Source organism: Nuphar pumila, chromosome 5 (assembly GCF_984573655.1).
Source record: "Nuphar pumila chromosome 5, dmNupPumi1.hap1.1, whole genome shotgun sequence".
NCBI classification, from domain to species: domain Eukaryota; kingdom Viridiplantae; phylum Streptophyta; class Magnoliopsida; order Nymphaeales; family Nymphaeaceae; genus Nuphar; species Nuphar pumila.
This window is the reverse complement of record NC_143253.1, coordinates 18972146-18990415: the sequence shown is the minus strand read 5'-3', so window position 1 is coordinate 18990415 and position 18270 is coordinate 18972146. Positions and strand designations below refer to the sequence as shown.

Sequence of the window (18270 nt, the reverse complement as noted above, 5' to 3'; positions counted from 1 at the left end):
TAGTTTCTCAAAATTTGTTTGCACTTGTTAGTATAATTTATTGTTATAGAAATTATTTTTTCTTTTTAGTGTAAATTTATGCCTACCTTAGCTTAAATTGTTGGCTTCTCTACTCGAAGAAATTACCCCAACCATATATTTTTTTACCATCACGATAACATATGCTTCATTTTTGTAATTGGTAGGAAAAAAGAAGTTATATATAACTCAATAAGCACTTGCGCACACTATAAAACCTGGAAAATTTTAAAAACATTAGAAATAAATAAAAGGAATTTTTCTTCAAAATAATATGATATTATTTGAATAAATTGGATCCAAATGGATCTTGGATCCAAATAGGGTCATATCGAATCCAATATGTGGATTTCGATATAGCAAGTGGATTTGGATCTCGGATGGATCCGAAACTCAGTTGAATTCTGATTGGATTTTAATAGATCCAAAATATTGTGTGACCCAACCAAGATCCAAAATCCAGTTGGGGAGTTTCAAAAAATCCAAAGTATTATGAAGATCCAACCCAAATCCAAGATCCATTAGAAAACCCATACGTATATAAATAAATTAATGTAGACAAAATTTGTAATGAAATGTGAAGTGGTGTTGTGGTGAGGTTTGTTGCCTCTTTGGGAGGTGACATGAGTTCAAATCCCACCACACACACACGGTTTTGATAAAAAGGCACTATATTCTTTTTTGACAAAAATGCTACAATGCTGTGTAACTCCTAAATGTATATAAATAAATTAAAGGAGACATAATTTGTAACAAAAAGAACTATAGTGTTGTGGAGAGGGTCATTGCCTTTTAAGGGAGTGACCCGAGCTTAAATCTCCCCACTCACATGGGTTTTTATTTTGGCACACTTAGATTTCTTTTTGACAAAAGATTTGGAACCTTATGATAAGATTACACATTTTTAATTATGCAAAATATAGACCAACCGAAAATCTCAAAATAAGAAACTTAATTAGGATTTTGAGATTTAAATCTTGAATTTTTAAAACATGAAAGACATTCCCTATTTAGCAGACATTTTTCCAATAAAGTTGTAATTAGAATTTAAAAGGGAAAATGTAAGTTTGAAATACTCATTAGGCAAGGGGTAATGCTCCATTCCATCTCACGATTTTTTTGGGATAGTTTCAAGGTGGCTGCCATATAAGAAGGCTAGATGAAAGAGGTATAGAATGAGAAAGGAAAGAGGGGGAGGGGTGGTTTCAAAAGATACCTCTTCTTTCTCAAATCTATCAATAGCTCTCTCTCTCTCTCTCTCTCTCTCTTCTTCTTCTCCCCCGTCTTTCACACGTTGGGGAGGACTGAGTTCAAGGAGTAGCAGTTGTACATTGAAGAGGTGTGTAATTCAGAGGAGGGTGACCACCAACCGATCAACCATCTACCCACACAATCTTTTTTTCATATTCTTGGATCATCGATTGTGGTAAGAGGCCTTATATCTTTGTGCCTGTATCCAGTGCTAAATATGTGCAAAAGAAGGAACAATAAATACGAACAAGGATTTTACCATGATCTACACATCTAGAACTTGAATTTAGTATATTTGTTTGATTTAATTGAATATGTATCCTAGGAGATATGTTTGTTACAACAAGAGACTAGTTTTTGTTCTGTTTACAGGACTAAACAGATTTCACTAACTCGACCAGTTCTGGAGAAATATTTGTATCTCCTAAGTAATGAGTCCAATAAATAAATACAAGGATTCTATCATGACCTACACATTCAGAACTTGAATTTGGTGTATTTGATTGATTTAAGTACATGTTATCGATATGCAACAAGGTTGTATTTAAACCGATTGATGTTCATCGAATGAACATAGATGAGCATTGTTTCGCAAAACATAAATTTATTACATTTATTGTCACACACTCAATAGGGTAGTTGTTACATTTGAAAACTTGGTTAAATGGTAAAGTAATGTTTATTTCATGATTCTTGCCCTTATGTTATTGGAATGAGTATGCATGTGAGTGTTTTCACAAAAATGCAATTTTTATCACATGCATATGAAAATAATGTTATGCTATTACTGTGCTTTGACAAAGAATGAGATATCCATGTAAATTATTTCGTATATAAACTAAATTGTGATTCGCATATGAATGTTATGACTACGTCTAGTACGTGGACTACTTATTATAAATAAATAATCTGGATATTTGCACAGTTATGAACATTTCAAGGTCATGAATTATGCGAAAGCTCAAAACTGAGCTCGCGGTTCCGCATAACCCTTGTGGTGCCATATGGGCACTTATGAAATTTGTATATGATTTGCATGTGAATGTTATGACCATGTCCAATGTGTGGATCGTTTGATAGAAAGTGCATAATCTTATAAACTTTTGCATAATAATGGAAATTGCAGAGTCATGATTATGAAAAAATTAAAATTGAGCTTGTGGTTCTGTAAAACCTTTGTAGTGCCATATGTGCACTTATGAAATATTCTACTTGTGACATGCCATGTGGTTGCATGATCAGTGGGGTACGATACATACACCCTAATTCAAAGATAAAATTTAAAATAATGCAAGTATAAGTAATCAGCTCAGATTTGAGCCGTAATTCTGAGAATTTTTGTTGGTACCTATTGTGCATTAGGTTGGTAATGTGCATACACTTGATCACTCGAGTGTGGGTTTGGAGTTTTAGAAATCCCTTGTGGTGTAATGACTCGCACAAACAAACAAACAAAATTTAATATATGCACATATAACTTAAAGTATGAGATTCTAGGTATACCTGAAAGATGATATATGTTACCGGTTTCTCAAGATTCTGGGTATACCTGAAAGATGGTATATGTTACCGATTTTCCAGGGTTCTGGGTACACCTGAAAGACAGTGTATGTTACCGGACCCATGTTCTACCTTGGAGAGGGTAGATGGTACAAGCTCCGTAGGACAGTTATATTTTTGTGAGAGTGAGGCATCTCACCTGGTCTCTAGTCCTCAGAGTTAGGGTGTCAGGACTACTAATGTGTCCTAGGTGGTAGGTCCAAGTCTTCTGAAGAAGTTTTCAGGGTGCATCCTATTTCTAGTTTTGCCATTAAGGAGTACTCTCTCGATCATGAACCGTCTCCTCTGGGTATCAGTACGGCTAGTTATACAGGGTATTAATTGAAAAAACATAATAGATCCCCATGTTGTCTCGGTTCGCTATGATGTTAAATGCCTATGCGTACCCATAGGATAATTAACAAGAGAAAAATAAAGTCAGTTCACTTTTAATTGTGTTTAAGTACATACACTGCTTGATATTGCATTTGTTATAGTATAGTTGTAGTTCATTTATGCGATGCCCAGTTTGAGTAATATTTTTCTTTATGTACCAAACCATGAGCTGTTTGTATTGGGTGAATCTCATAGAACTTATATGAATTTTTATCATTTTATTATCATTATTCGAATGTGTTGCACATATACTTGTACACATGACACTAAGCACATTCATATTGATATTATGCTTCTTACTCAGACTGGGAGTAGTCTGACTCTATGTGAATTATTATTTTTTAGGTAGCAAATAAAGATATTTGTGCAATTGTGATCGTCATTGGGGGCAGTGCCATGAGACCATATCTTCTGTGGATGTCTTGAGGAACTCTGAATAAATTCATTAATTGTATTATTTAAAAATTTACCTGACTTGTATTATTTCAAGACAAGGCTTTATGTTGCCTAATGATATGGAAGTTGTGTTATCACCTGTAACTCACCCAATTATTTGATCGAGGGATTAATCGAATATTCCGCTGTGATTAAAAAAAAAGTATTCCAAAATTTTTGAGTTAAACATTTAGGGCGTTATAGTTATGGTATTAGAGCGGGACAACAATATATGGTTCATGGCTTGTCTAGCGACCCTGCAAGAGCTCTATAAGTATATGGTATTTAAGTTATTTTTTATTGCTTGAAGAAATTAATTCATTTGTGTGTAAAAATCAAGAACTTAGGTATATTTTTAGGAACACCATTCGATTTATGTTATGGTCAAGATAGATTGAGAAATGTATGATATTTTGTTTGCTCAATTAGATGACTTGGGAAGCTAGGTGTAACGATATTCTCAACTCACTAAACAACTTAACTATGATTGTAACACAACAGACCACCACAATACAAGTCTTAGGGAACGAACTGCAACAATTGTTGCAGGGGGATGTTCACAAGGAGAAAATACTCGAATTTAATTGTTTGGTCCTCATATCGAATTTTGAAAAAAAAATCTTTTAATGGGAGGGGAGGGTGTAAACCCCAATAATTTTCGATATTTTTATGAGGACAAGGCGAAAAATCTTTTGAGAATGAAAGAAAATTAATATATAATTTGAGATTTTTTGGTTATATATGTTTTCTGAGAAATAAAGATGAATATTTTGGATTTGAATTTTAATTGAATGGTTATAAGTCTTAGCACTTGGATTTGACTAATTTAAATTCTTATAGTCTTATGCATCAGTATCTAAGTTAGTCAGATATAAACATCACTCATTCAAAGACGGATCATAAATCTGATACCAAAGCTTAATTGGATCCTACCAGGGGTACAAGACCTGACGAATCGAATTTAGATACAAGTTTAATACTGAATAATATCAGATACAATTGATATCTTTAGGTCATATTTAACTTTTGGTTAGATAAATACAATGCAAATATTGGTTCAGAAGGAGATTTTAGATATCCTAAATAAGACTCCAAATACTCTAAGTGAGCCATGAGATTTAAATTTCAGTTGGTTTTGAAGTATCCATTTGGAATAACACACATAGTATGACGCTTTGTATATTTACGAGGATACTGCATGAATGAGCATTACAAGATTTTGCATAAGCCATAAGTGAGAATTTATAAATAGTGATGAATATATATATATATATATATAATGAAATAAATTGGACCCTTGAATTTTTTCGAAAGGTTTTCATTAAAGAATATACGAGAGAAACCTGTAACTGGAAGTCGGGAAAGATACCATAGTCTATTTGTTCAGTCCATGTAACAAATTTTGGGGACGAAATTCCTTTTAAGGGGAGAAGGATGTAAAACCTGAAAATTTTAAAAATTTTAGAAATAAATAAAATATAGTTTTCTTCAGAATAAATAGAATAATATGATATTATTTGAATATATTGGATCCAAATGGATCTTAGATTCAAATAGGGTCATATCAAATCCAATATGTGGATTTGGATATAGCAAATAGATTTGGATCCTGAATGGATCCGAAGCCTAGTTGGAGTTTGATTGGATTTTAATAGATCCAAAATATTGTGTGACCCAACCAAAATCCGAAATCCAGTTGCAGAGTTTCAGAAGATCCAAAGTATTATGGAGATCCATTAGAAAACCCAAAAGTATATAAATAAATTAATGTAGACAAAATTTATAATGAAATATGAAGTGGTATTGTGGTGAGGTTCATTGCCTCTTTGGGAGGTGACGTGAGTTCAAATCCCACCATACACACACGGTTTTGGTAAGAAGGCACTACATTCTTTTTTGACAAAAATGCTATAATGCTATAACTCCTAAATATATATAAATAAATTAAACGAGACATAATTTGTAACAAAAAAAAACAATAGTGTTGTGGAGAGGGTCATTGCCTCTTTAGGGAGTGACCCGAGCTCAAATCTCTCCATGCACATGGGTTTTTATTTTGGCACACTTAGATTTCTTTTTGACAAAAGATTTGGAACCTTATGATAAGATTACACATTTCTAATTATGCAAAATATAGACCAGCCAAAAATCTCAAAATAAGAAACTTAATTAGGGTTTTGAGATTCAAATCTTGAAATTTTGAAACATGAAAGACACTCCCTATTTAGCACACGTTTTTCCCATAAAGTTGTAATTAAAATTTAAAAGGGAAAAGGGAAGTTTAAAATACTAATTAGACAAGGGGCAATGCTTCATTCTATCTCACAATTTTTTTGGGATAGTTTCAAGGTGGCTGCCATATAGGAAGGCTGGATGAAAGAAGTAAGGAATGAGAAAGGAAAGAGGAGGAGGGGTGGTTTCAAAAGATAACTCTTCTTTCTCAAATCTACCAATAGCTCTCTCTCTCTCCCCCCTCTCTCTTCTTCTCTCCCATCTTTCACACGTTGGGGAGGACTGAGTTCAAGGAGTAGCAGTTGTACATTGAAGAGGTGTGTAGTTCAAAGGAGGGTGACCACCAACCGATCAACCATCTACCCACATAATCTTTTTTTCGAGTTCTTGGATCATTGATTGTGATAAGGGGTCTTATATCTTTATGTGTGTGTCCAATGTTATGTGTTCATACCGACTAGTCTCAGAAAACTAGCTAGATCTCCCTTGTATCTCGATCAAAAATCTTAAATAAGGACTCTATCATAATCTACACACTCTGAACTTCAATTTGATATATTTATTTGATTTATTTGAAATTTCTATCTTAAGAGATATGTCTATTGCAATAAGGGACTGGTTTTTATCCTGTTTGCAAGACTGCACTAATATTCTAATCTGACCAGTTTTGGAAAATACAACTAATCAAAAAAATATAAATGAGGTCTCTAACCTGATCTACACATTCCGAACCTCAATTTAGTGTAATTATTTGATTTATTTTCATTAGTGTCCATGGAGATATGTCTATTGCAATAGATAACTAATTTTTGTCCTGTTTACAAGACTGTACTGATGTTCTAATCCAAGCAGTTTTGAAAGAACATTCGTATCTCCTAGACAACGAATTTAAAAAATATAAATGAGGAATCTATCCTGATCTACACATTCTAAACTTAAATTTGGTGTATTTATTTGAATTAGAATTCTAGGAGATATGTTTGTTGCAGTAGGAGACTAGTTTCTATCCTGTTTGCAAGACTGTACTGATATTTTAATCCAACCAGTTTGAGAAGAACATTTGTATCTCCTAAACAATGAATCCAAATATTATAAATGAGGGATCTATCCTAATCTCTACATTCTGAACTTAAATTTGGTGTATTATTTGATTTATTTGAATTAGTATCCTTATAGACATGTCTGTTACAATAGGGGGCTAGTTTTTGTCTTATTTGCAAGACTGTGTTGATGTTCTAATCCAACCAGTTTCAGAAGAACATTCATATCTCATAGAAAATGAATCCAAACAATATAAATGAGGTTGCTATCCTGATCTACACATTTAAAACTTAAATTTGGTATATTTATTTGATTTATTTGAATTAGTATACTAATGTTTTAATCTGACCAGTTTTGGAAGAACATTTGTATATCTTAGACAACGAATTCGAAAAATAGAAATGAGGGCCCTATCCTGATCTACATATTTTGAATTCTAAATTGATGTATTTATTTGAATTCGTATCCTAGTAGATATGTCTATCATAATAGCGGACTAGTTTATGTCTTGTTTGGAAGACTGTACTGAGTTTCTAACCCGACCAATTTTGAAAGAAACTTCATATATCCTAGACAACGAATCTAAAAAAATCAAACAAAGATTCTATGCTAATCTACGCATCTTGAACTTTAATTTGATATATTTGTTTGATTTTATTGCATCTGATTCAATGGAGATATGTCTATTGCAACAGGGGGTTAGTTTTTGTCCCGTTACAGGACTATACAAACTTCTCTAACTCAACTAGTTTTGAAGAAAAATTTGTATCTCTTAGATAACCAGTCCGATAAATACGAACAAGGATTCTATCATGATCTACATATCTAGAACTTGAATTTAGTATATCTGTTTGATTTAATTGAATTTGTATCATAGCAGATATGGCTATTTCCACAAGGGACTAGTTTCTGTCATGTTTGCATGACTAGACAGACTTCTCTAACTTGACCAGTTTTGGAGAAAGATCTGTATCTCCTAGGTATTAAGTTCAATAAATAAGTATAAGGATTCTATCATGACCTACACATTTATAACTTGAATTTGGTGTACTTGATTAATTTAATTAAATGTTATTGATATGCAACAAGGTTGTATTTAAAATGATTGATATTCATCGAATGAACATACATGAACATCGTTTTGCAAAACACAAATTTATTATATTTATTGTCACGCACTCAATGGGGTAGTTGTTATATTTGAAAACCAGGTTACATGGTAAAGTAATGCCTATTTCATCATTCTTGCCCTTATGTTATTGGAATGAGAATGCATGTGAGTGTTTTCGCAAAAATAAAATTTTTATTGCATGCACATGAAAATAATGTTATGTCATTACTGTGCTTTGACAAAGAATAAGACATCTATGTTGTAAATTGTTTCGTATATAAACTTAATTGTGATTCACATATGAATGTTATGACTAACTCCAATACATGGATTGCTTATTGTAAATGGATAATCTGGATATTTGCATAGTTATGAACATTTTAGGGTCATGAATTATGCGAAAGCTCAAAACTGAGCTTGCAGTTCCGCAGAACCCATGTAGTGCCATATGGGCACTTATAAAATCTGTATGTGATTTGCATGCAAATGTTATGACCATGTTTAATGTATGGATCATTTGATAGAAAGTGCATATTCTTATAAACTTTTGCACAATAATGAAAATTACAGGGTCATGATTATGCAAAAATTCTAAACTAAGCTTGTGGTTCTACAGAACCTTTGTAGTGCCATATGAGCACTTATGAAATATTGTACTTGAGACATGCCATGCGGTTGCATGATCAGTTGGGTATGATATATACACCCTAATTCAGAGATAAATTTTAAAATAATGTAAGTACAAGTACTCGACTCAGATTTGAGCCCTAATTCTAAGAATTTTTTTTGATATCTATTGTGCATTAGGTTTGTAATGTGCATACACTTGATCACCAGAGTGTGGGTTTGAGATTTTGAAAATCCCTTATGGTATACTGACTCAAGCAAACAAACAAACAAACAAAATTTAATATATGCACATATAACCTAAACTACAAGATTTTGGGTATACCTGAAAGACAATATATGCAACCGATTTTTCGAGATTCTGGGTATACCTGAAAGATGACATATGTTATCATCTTTTCAGTGTTTTGGGTACACCTGAAAGACAGCGTATATTACTAGACCCATGTTTTACCTTGAAGAGAGTAGATGGTACAAGCTCCATGGGACAACTATATTTTTGTGAGAGTGAGGCGTCTTACCCTGTCTCCAGTCCTCAGAGTTAAGGGGCGAGGACTACCAATGTGTCATGGGTAGTAGGTCCAAGTCTTCTGTAGAAGTTTTTATGGTGCATCCTATTTCTAGTTTTGCCATTGGAGAGTATTCTCTCGGTCACAAACCGTCCCCTCTAGGTATCCGTAGGGCTAGTCATATAGGGTATTAATTAGAAAAGCATAACAGACCTCCGTGTAGTCTCAGTCAGCTACGATGCCGAATGCATGTGCGTACCCACAGGGTAATTAACAAGAGAAAAATAAAGTCAGTTCACTTTTAATTGTCTTTAAGTACGTACACTGCTTGATATTGCATTTGTTACAGCATAGATATGGTTCATTTATATGATCCATACTTTCAATAATGTTTTTCTTTATGTACCAAACCATGATTTATTTATATTGGGTGAATCTCATAGAACTTATATGAATTTTATCATTTTATTATCATTATTCAAATGTGTTGCAGATATGCTAGTACACATGACATTGAAAACATTCATATTGATATTATGCTTCTTATTCAGACTGTGAGTAGTCTGACCTCATCTGAATTATTATTTTTTAGGTAGAAAATAAAGATATCAGAGTAATTGTGGTCGTCGTTGTGGGTGGTGCTATGAGACCATATCTTTTGTAGATGTCCGGAGGAACTATGAATAAATTCATTAATTATATTATTTAAAAATTTACCTGACTTGTATTATTTCAAGACAAGGTTTTATGTTGCCTAATGATATAGAAGCTGTGTTATCACCTGTAACTCGCCCAATTATTTGATTGAGGGATTAATCGAATATTCTGTTATGATTAAAAAATAAATTATTCCAATTTTTTTGAGTTAAACATTTGGGGCGTTACACACACAGGAGTAACGTCGAACAAACTTTTTGTTCGAGATTAAACTTTTTTTCCACAAAACACCCTTTAGCAGCGTTTGCGACCATTGCTAAAGAAATCACAGTTGTAATGTCCGCTGCTCAAAGGCACATGAGCATCCGATGCTAGGCCCATGAGAAGGGTGTCCAATGTTACACCCTTCCCTATATATATATATATATATATATATATATATATATATATGGGTTAATCTACCATTAAACTAGTTAAGTTTAATGTTAGACTCATTCAACCTGAGTAAAATGACAAAATAACCTTACAACAATGGCACTTTTGAAGAATGGGTGAATCCTTTAACGAACAAACGATAAAATCAACTCATAAGAAAAAGCGTGTTTCAAGGGCTTCTTTTTTTGCATTCTCCATGCAAATCTCTAATTGAAGGGTTAGCTAACAGAGGAAGCTAAATAAGATGAAAGGAAAATTAATAGTAAAAAAAGAAAAATGGGTTAATCTACCATTAAACTAGTTAAGTTTAATGTTAGACTCATTCAACCAGAGTAAAATGACAAAATAATCTTACAACAATGGCGCTTTTGAAAAATGGGTGAATCCTTTAACGGACAAACGATAAAATCAACTCATAAGAAAAAGCGTGTTTTAAGGGCTTCTTTTTTTGCATTCCCCTTGCAAATCTCTAACTGAAGGGTTAGCTAACAGGGGAAGCTAAATGAGATGAAAGGAAAATTAATAGTAAAAAAAGAAAAACACAAAGGAAACAAAAAAGACTGTTCTGGCCCAACCCCTCTGTCCCTGATCATTTTGTAACGGGGGGAGGTGGATCGAAAATAACAGACAATTATGGACGTGGCAGATGTGGGGAATGCCGTCCACCACATCCAACGTTTGTCTACTTTCGCTGTTCCCAGCGAGATTTTTGTACGAATCCCATTGGCAACGGCGAATCAAACACACTCTTCAATCTTCATCCTCCTACTCTCACGGTCCCACAACCCCACCGGGAGGCAAAAGTGAGAGTGAAGAAGACAAGGGTGTGGAAGAAGAAAAGGAAAGGGTCTGGGACATAGAGAAAGAGAGGGAGGAAAGAGATGAGATGAAAAAGTAAGTGACTGTGAACCTTTTTTTTTGGTTTTCTGTATTTTTTTATTATTAATTTTTATTTTCTTCCTCCGTTAACTAACACGAGGTTTTCATGGGGATGCAAAAAGGAAGCCCTTAAGACATGCAACTGAGTTGATTTTACTGTTTTAACGCATTAAAGATTTACTGATTTTTCAAAAGTGCCATTGTTGGAAGGTTATTTGGTTATTTTAACGGTTGAATGGGTCTAATATTAAACTTAACTAGTTTAATGGTAGATTAACCCTATATATATTTCCTCCACTGTCATCGGACGCACGTGTGATCAGCAGCGGAAGTCATTTTTTGTCCAGCGACAGCCGCTAATTCCCTTAAACTGATGCTGGACACACATTAGACTGTGCATCTATTATTATGACCAATTATATATATATATATATGATTTTGTAAACCTACCAACTAAAAACCTATTAAACCTACCCACCACACGTTTTATTGGATTTATGGTATTTTTTTCAAAATTCTGACTGTATAGATGTGATATTTAAGCTTCTTTTTTATAGGAATCAATTCTTGGAGCATTTGATTGGGATGCATGGATAGTTTTTATAAGTTTCAAAAATCAAGGGCCTACAATTTTTATAAAATTTTGAGGCTTCAAATACCATGTTTTATATCCAAAACTCATGATCCAAGTATTGATTTCTAGTAAATCAATCATGCTGAACACATCTGTGTCAGAATTTAAAAAAAAAAACACCAAATTTTTTCCAGTGAATAGGGTTGTCATGGTTTTTGGTGGGTAGGTTTTCATTCCTCTATATATAGAGAGAGCTTGCCCAAAAAGATACATTGGGCTGATTTGGCTTGACCAAGGTCATGGTTGGCAGCCAGTTTTAACTTAGTATGGTGATGGGCTAGGTGTCAAAACTTTACCACATACAAGTTGATTATTTAATTATATCATGATTGATGCCTTTTCTTATATATAGTTACCACAATGGTGTTATTTGCAGCAAACGTGCATGAAAATTGGTAGTGAATGCAACCACAACATGTTACGGTGTCTCACATAGGTTATTAGGTCGTAACAAGTAGGCCAATGTATCATGCCCTATCTGTAACCAATGTTAACAAAATAGTATCGGCTATCGAATCGTTTGGCCAACGATTCAGGTGAATTCGGACGATATCGATTCTCAAGTGAATCGTTCTGAATCGGCTAAAAAATAATTAAAAAATATTCCGTTGTCAATCAGAACATATACGTGTTAAAACATTAAAATTATTATTAAAAATTTAATTTTAAGTATGTTTTACATTTATTAAAAAAATAGCCGATTCAGGTTAGTATCGTATCGATTTTCTGCTGATAGGCTGATACGATCTTTTACATCGTTAAAAGCCCGACCCTTCTCTCTCTCTGAAGAGGAGGTGCCCGGAAACATTCTCCGATTTTCCTACGAATTTGGGCAATTGGGTATCCCATCCATTCCTCCGGAAGGCCGGTGAAGTGCTCAGAAGATGGGGAAATCAAAGAAAACCCCAAAATTCGCGGTCAAGAAGAAGCTCGTGAGCTCAAAGACGCTAAAAAAGTGAGTCGGTTTCTCCTTGTTCTCTCCGACCAACTTCCTCTTTTCTGATTTCAATCTCTTTGACACGCTCCTATCCTCGTGTTTGTCCCTGAATTTGGTTTCAGGTACAAGGAAGAGGTGCTCAACCCCAACAAGAAGGACACCCAAAAGGAGAAGCTCCCCAGAAATGTGTAAGTTTTTTCTTCTTCTGTTCGATTCGGTTTCGGTTGCACCATCAATATATTTTCCTTAGTTTCTAGAGGTATTGTATGTTTCTCGTCTAATTGTTTAGTGAATAAGAAATTTGTGTTGCTTAAACCCTGAACCCTTATGATTTTGGTAGTTCCCAATTGTTTGTGGGGGCTAAAATCTATTGGTGATTTTTCATGTTCTGAAATCTATCTTTTTTGTTTTGTTTTTTTACCTTTCTGAATACCAACGTGTTGATGAGAACTTTGTGTTTCCCAAAATTTCATTGGTGGTTCATTTGTTTAGGGTGAAATCGACTAGGTTGTGGTGTTGTAGTATTCTTGATATGTTGAGAGGGTGGAGATAGAGGGCTAAACTCATTCGCATAAGAAAAAATTGAACATCAGATTCTTCGGCCCAGATGATGTGAGCGTGTTTAGGTACTATGGCTAAGGACTAGGATGGATGTCTGCCTCGGGTATCTTAGATTCAGTTCAAGTGAAGCATAAGGGGGCATTTGGTCGCTTGAAATATGTTGTACCTTATTTATTCCTTTTGGAATGTATTCATCAGTATCTCTTTGTTATCCCAATGATTTTCATTTTGTTCGATGCATAATGGAGGTATGTTTCAGTGGGGAAACAACAAAGTTCCTTGTTTTCTTTTTCCTTATCTTTTTTCTTGCAGGGAAATGTCTCACCCACATAACTTATCCCCACAAAAGAGAAAGAAAAATGCCTAAAAGGCAATACTGATACTATCTTCTCTTTATAGTCACTAATCTGTAGGATAACTGATATCTTTTTTTTTACATGTTTGTCCCATAAAATTCTAGGAAAAGCCCAACATAGATCTCTAGAGGCCATTGTCAATCAGAATGTTCTGTTGCTTTTTCAGGTTGGAGTTGTATTTTGTGCTACTACATAGCTTTTCCATTAAAACGACTTTTTTTGTGGTTATTCAGTCTTCTATAATCATGTCTCAATTTGATTCTGTATAACATGGGTATTTCAAAATACCCAGCATACACATATCAAATTGAGACATGATTATAGAGGACTGAATAACCACAAAACATGTTGTTTTAATGGAAAAGCTATGTAGGGCGCTGCTGCGTATAGACATAATGTATTATATATCGGATACATTGTGTGCTTTTATAAATATTCTATACTTTCTATAGTCTTTTCTTTTTATTTAGTGGACCATCTGTTTGTAGTATATATGTATATTATATTTATGAGTATGTCTGCAACCTATTCAACCGGCTGCACCTTCACACCCTTGTTTTAGAAAACAACCATGTTTTACTGGCTATACCTATGCTGTACCACTTACAAGCACTAGTACCTATATCATGCCATTTATATATGCTTTCACATTTGTTCATGAATTATTGGATCTGTCTTGTTGGTACTTTGGTGATTCTATTTTAAAGCATCACCATTTATCTTTCCCCTTAGTCTATTTCTGGATTCATGATTGATCGTGGGATTTGATATGTTTTGTTCTTCTGTTTTTCAGACCCCATATTTTTGTTCTTCTCTTGTTTCATCATTTGCTGCATTGATTGTGCCTGTGGAATGTTGATTGTGCACGACTTGAGACATTTTTCCTTTTCCTTTTTTTTTTCAGGCCAACTGTGTCATCAGCACTTTACTTCACATACAACACTGCACTTGGGCCACCTTACAGGGTTTTGGTTGATACCAACTTCATAAATTTCTCAATTCAGAATAAGGTGAGTGTGTGGACATGCATGGAACATTCATCAGTAAAAGGCTACGTGATCTGTACTATTAGATTAGCATATCTGGCTAGTTGAATGCTAGAATTTTAAATCTCCATTCCATCCATAACACCTACATAAAGGCATGGTGGCACAAGATGAAGTTTTTCTTCATGTCTGTTGCCATTTCTTTAGAAATCAACAACTGACCCATATGTATCGCTGTTACTTCTGAAGGCTTTAGTAGTTTCTCCATTTTCTTATTTTGGTATCCTGGAACTTTTCTACTCAAGAGGTTGTCCAGGCTGGCTCTAATTGAGCTGGTGTATTATGTGTCTTCATGTAGTTGATGTCTACATTTTTTTTATTGGAGATGCTTTAGATCCTTGTATCTTGACATAAGTGCAAGTGCATAGTGACATAGTCTATCCTCAAATTTGTTCCCATAGATTCGTCCACGCTAACTTCTGTCAAAGGTATAAACTATAAAGTACTGGTCTCAACTGTTGGCATAAAATATGTGTGTAACCCGTTATTACTTCTCCAGCTTTTACCTGTGTCCTATCAAACGGTGTAATTATGTTCATAAGCTTGTCTTCTTAAATTCTCTGGAAAATTTTACTCAACTGGATGTCTGATGTGTTGTATCATCATTGTACAGCTAGATTTGGTGGATGCAATGATGCAATGCTTATATGCAAAATGTGAGTTCAAAATAAATTTGATGTGTACTATTTCACTTCCCTGGTTTTCTAGTATGTATATATACTTTTCTGATTATTGACTTCCTTTATATTTGCATTTACTCAGGTACACCTTGTATTACGGACTGTGTCATGGCTGAACTTGAAAAATTAGGGCAGAAGTACCGTGTAGCTCTGAGGTGACTTATTTTAATGTTATGAGATTTGATACATCTCTTTCATCTTTGGCCATTTGTTGAATGTTTAAGCACTTAATATATGACCAAAGTGGCTGTTGCTCTTTCTGGCTACATATTTGATGCATCTAATGTGAGGTTGTATCCGTGCTATATAGGATTGCCAAGGACCCACGGTTTGACAGACTTCCTTGCATTCATAAAGGAACTTATGCTGATGACTGTATTGTTGACAGGGTAACCCAGGTAATCTTTAATTCCTTTGCTTGAAATTTAACTTGTGGTCCTTTCTCATACCTAAAAAATTTTTAGTGGCATTCTTTTAATGAGAGAACTTTGCTATGAATACTGTCTGATGCCTGAACTTTTAGATAGTGGAACAAATATTGTTGCTCCGAGGCATGACACAGAGGCTTGCCTTCAGCCATTGTTGAAATCAATACTGTTTACTGAATATTTGGGGTATGTTTGGTTAGATACAATGTGATTTGGAATGTCATGCAAATGAGAGAATGAATCTCATTTGCACAGCTAACCAAACATGTGATTTCGAATCTCATGCAAATGAGAGAATGAATCTCATTTGCACAACTAACCAAACATGTGGTTTGGAATCTCATGCAAATGAGAAAACCCAATGTGATTTTGAAAACACATTTGAAGTGAAATCTCATGTGATTCTAAATCACATTGTGGAATATGTGATTTGAAATCATATGACGTCAAAATTTCAAATCATATTTGATTCCTTCTCATGTTATTCCAAATCACATGAGATGCAACCAAACAAACCCTTGTTCTTTTGTGAGGAGCTCTGTATCTGTCAGTAGATATGTAGAGCTTCATTCCTGGTTTACCAAGGGCCATGTTTAATGTGTTTTTAGTTTACATGAAGTCATCTGCTAAAACAAGGGAGAAAAAAGGGGTGGTCCTCTTGATGCAGATAAGCCTTACATTGTTTGCATTTCTTCAGCATCATTTGCATTGTGAAACTTCCAGCTTTGATAGTCCTGATACTGTTCTCTCCATTCTCTCCAGAGTACTGTACAATGCAAAGGCAAATAATTGTAGTTTTTGATGTTTATTTAAACGGATGGTCATTTTTCTTTAGTTGAATGCTAAATTTTATCACTTTATATGTTTAAAGACTGTCCCCCATGTGTCTTCAAAAGATCTGACTGCATTTTCAGGAGTCTTTGGTGGTATCATGTTATCTCAGAATTAACTTCCTGGATGCTTTATTTTGTTGCAGCACAAATGCTATATAGTAGCAACTTGTGATAGAGATTTGAAGCGAAGGATACGCAAGGTAAATAGAAAGCTTTTGAAAATCTCAATGCATATTCCTTTGCATCACCAAGACTTTCATGAATGAAGAAAATTCCAAAAGGTAGCATGTCCCAATTTGAGGATTGCATCCCACCCCCAGGTCCAGTTCAAGTGTATCAATGCTTTTTGCAACTGATGAACTAAACCTCGATTTGGACCCAATCACGTCCATATGGCACTCACCAAACTTGGGTCTCATCCTAGTCCTGTTTAGGGCCGCAGTCATTGATTCCACTTTGCTTGCACTTTTGGCTTATGCTGACTTCTATGATATTTTTTTCCCAATAACAGATCCCTGGTGTTCCTATTATGTACATCACACAGCACAAATACTCGATTGAACGCCTACCAGAGGCAACACTGGGAGGAGGTAAGCCACAAGCTTGGTTTATATTACATGTGTATTTGAATTTCTTTTTTGCGTGTTTTTGCTGAGACATGCATTTATTTCCTCAGCACCACGGATATGAAGTTGGATGATCTCCTGGCTACTTGAAAGACTGCAGGTTCCTTTACACCTTTTAAGAGCTTTTGTTGAAAAGAATCTTAGCTCAAAATCATAGTATCTTCTGATTGCAATGGACCTGTTTCAATGGTTGCTACTGTTGCTGCAACTTATAGTCTTAACTCTGTGTTAGTCGTCAGCTGTTATTTGCCGGATCATGGCATCACAATTTTGTTACAAGTTCAGCTTTTAAACATTTTTGGTATGTCATTGCTTATTATCTCACCTGAACTGTTTCCCACATTGTTCTCCACTGCCTAATAAGTTCATAATTCTTTTTCCTAGATGCTCAATGCCCATCTCATGATATTGTTTGATTAAGGCATGATCAGTTGCCACCAAGAATAAATAAAGTCCTAGGCCAATCAAGATGTTTGCGCACAAGCATAGCAGCCACAATACTGTGTTCTCCATAGTGTGTTGATGGGCCGATTGACTAGACACAGGTTTATCTGTTGGGTGGCCAATTCAAGAAGCTCATGCATATCAACGCAGATCTGGCCTGTTCTCTGATCAAAACTCCAATTACCAGGTCCACTGTGGTTCATGTTGCTAAGTTGGATTTGGGTGTCATCAAAACCCAACTAGAATCCTATCCGTCCACAGACCTGCTAAATTAGGGAATTGCTATCCTGCATAGCTTATTCTCGCAATTTGGCCCTTAAATAGAACTGATGTTTTGTAAGAGAAGTGTGATGCCAAATAGTGTCTGAGAAATTGCACTGACCCTCAGAATTTTTCATGGTTCTTGTTGGACCTTACCACAAGCACCTGGATATTGTAGAAAGCCAATAGAGGGAATTTTTAGCCCTAAGATCCTGGGCATGCACAAAGCCAATGAAGGGACATTGTTGCATGTTAAGGCTGGCAAAGGCCTTTTGCAAAGGTGTACCAAGTACAAGAAGGTATGCTTGGAAAGAACAAATGACAGAAATATGTG

At 34.7% G+C, this 18270-nt stretch overlaps 1 protein-coding gene across 1 annotated transcript; it reads left to right on the top strand.

Moving 5' to 3' along the window:
* The first annotated feature begins 12549 nt into the window (after window positions 1-12549).
* On the top strand, window positions 12550-17571 carry LOC149837004 (uncharacterized). The gene is made up of 9 exons (XM_090007207.1): window positions 12550-12719; window positions 12824-12889; window positions 14523-14628; window positions 15278-15320; window positions 15427-15499; window positions 15655-15742; window positions 16749-16805; window positions 17117-17195; window positions 17282-17571. The coding sequence occupies exons 1-9, from the start codon at window positions 12649-12651 to the stop codon at window positions 17293-17295; spliced, it is 597 nt and encodes a 198-aa protein (XP_089863333.1). The 5' UTR covers window positions 12550-12648; the 3' UTR covers window positions 17296-17571.
* Window positions 17572-18270: the final 699 nt, after the last annotated feature.

What these genes read in the sequence shown, in the direction of transcription:
- LOC149837004 (XM_090007207.1), top strand. Translation starts at nt 12,649, where the DNA reads ATGGGGAAATCAAAGAAAACCCCAAAATTCGCGGTCAAGAAGAAGCTC. An exon ending in AAGTACCGTGTAGCTCTGAG is followed by an intron (nt 15,500 to 15,654) that starts GTGACTTATTTT and finishes CGTGCTATATAG; the next exon opens with GATTGCCAAGGACCCACGGT. An exon ending in TTGTTGACAGGGTAACCCAG is followed by an intron (nt 15,743 to 16,748) that starts GTAATCTTTAAT and finishes ATTTTGTTGCAG; the next exon opens with CACAAATGCTATATAGTAGC.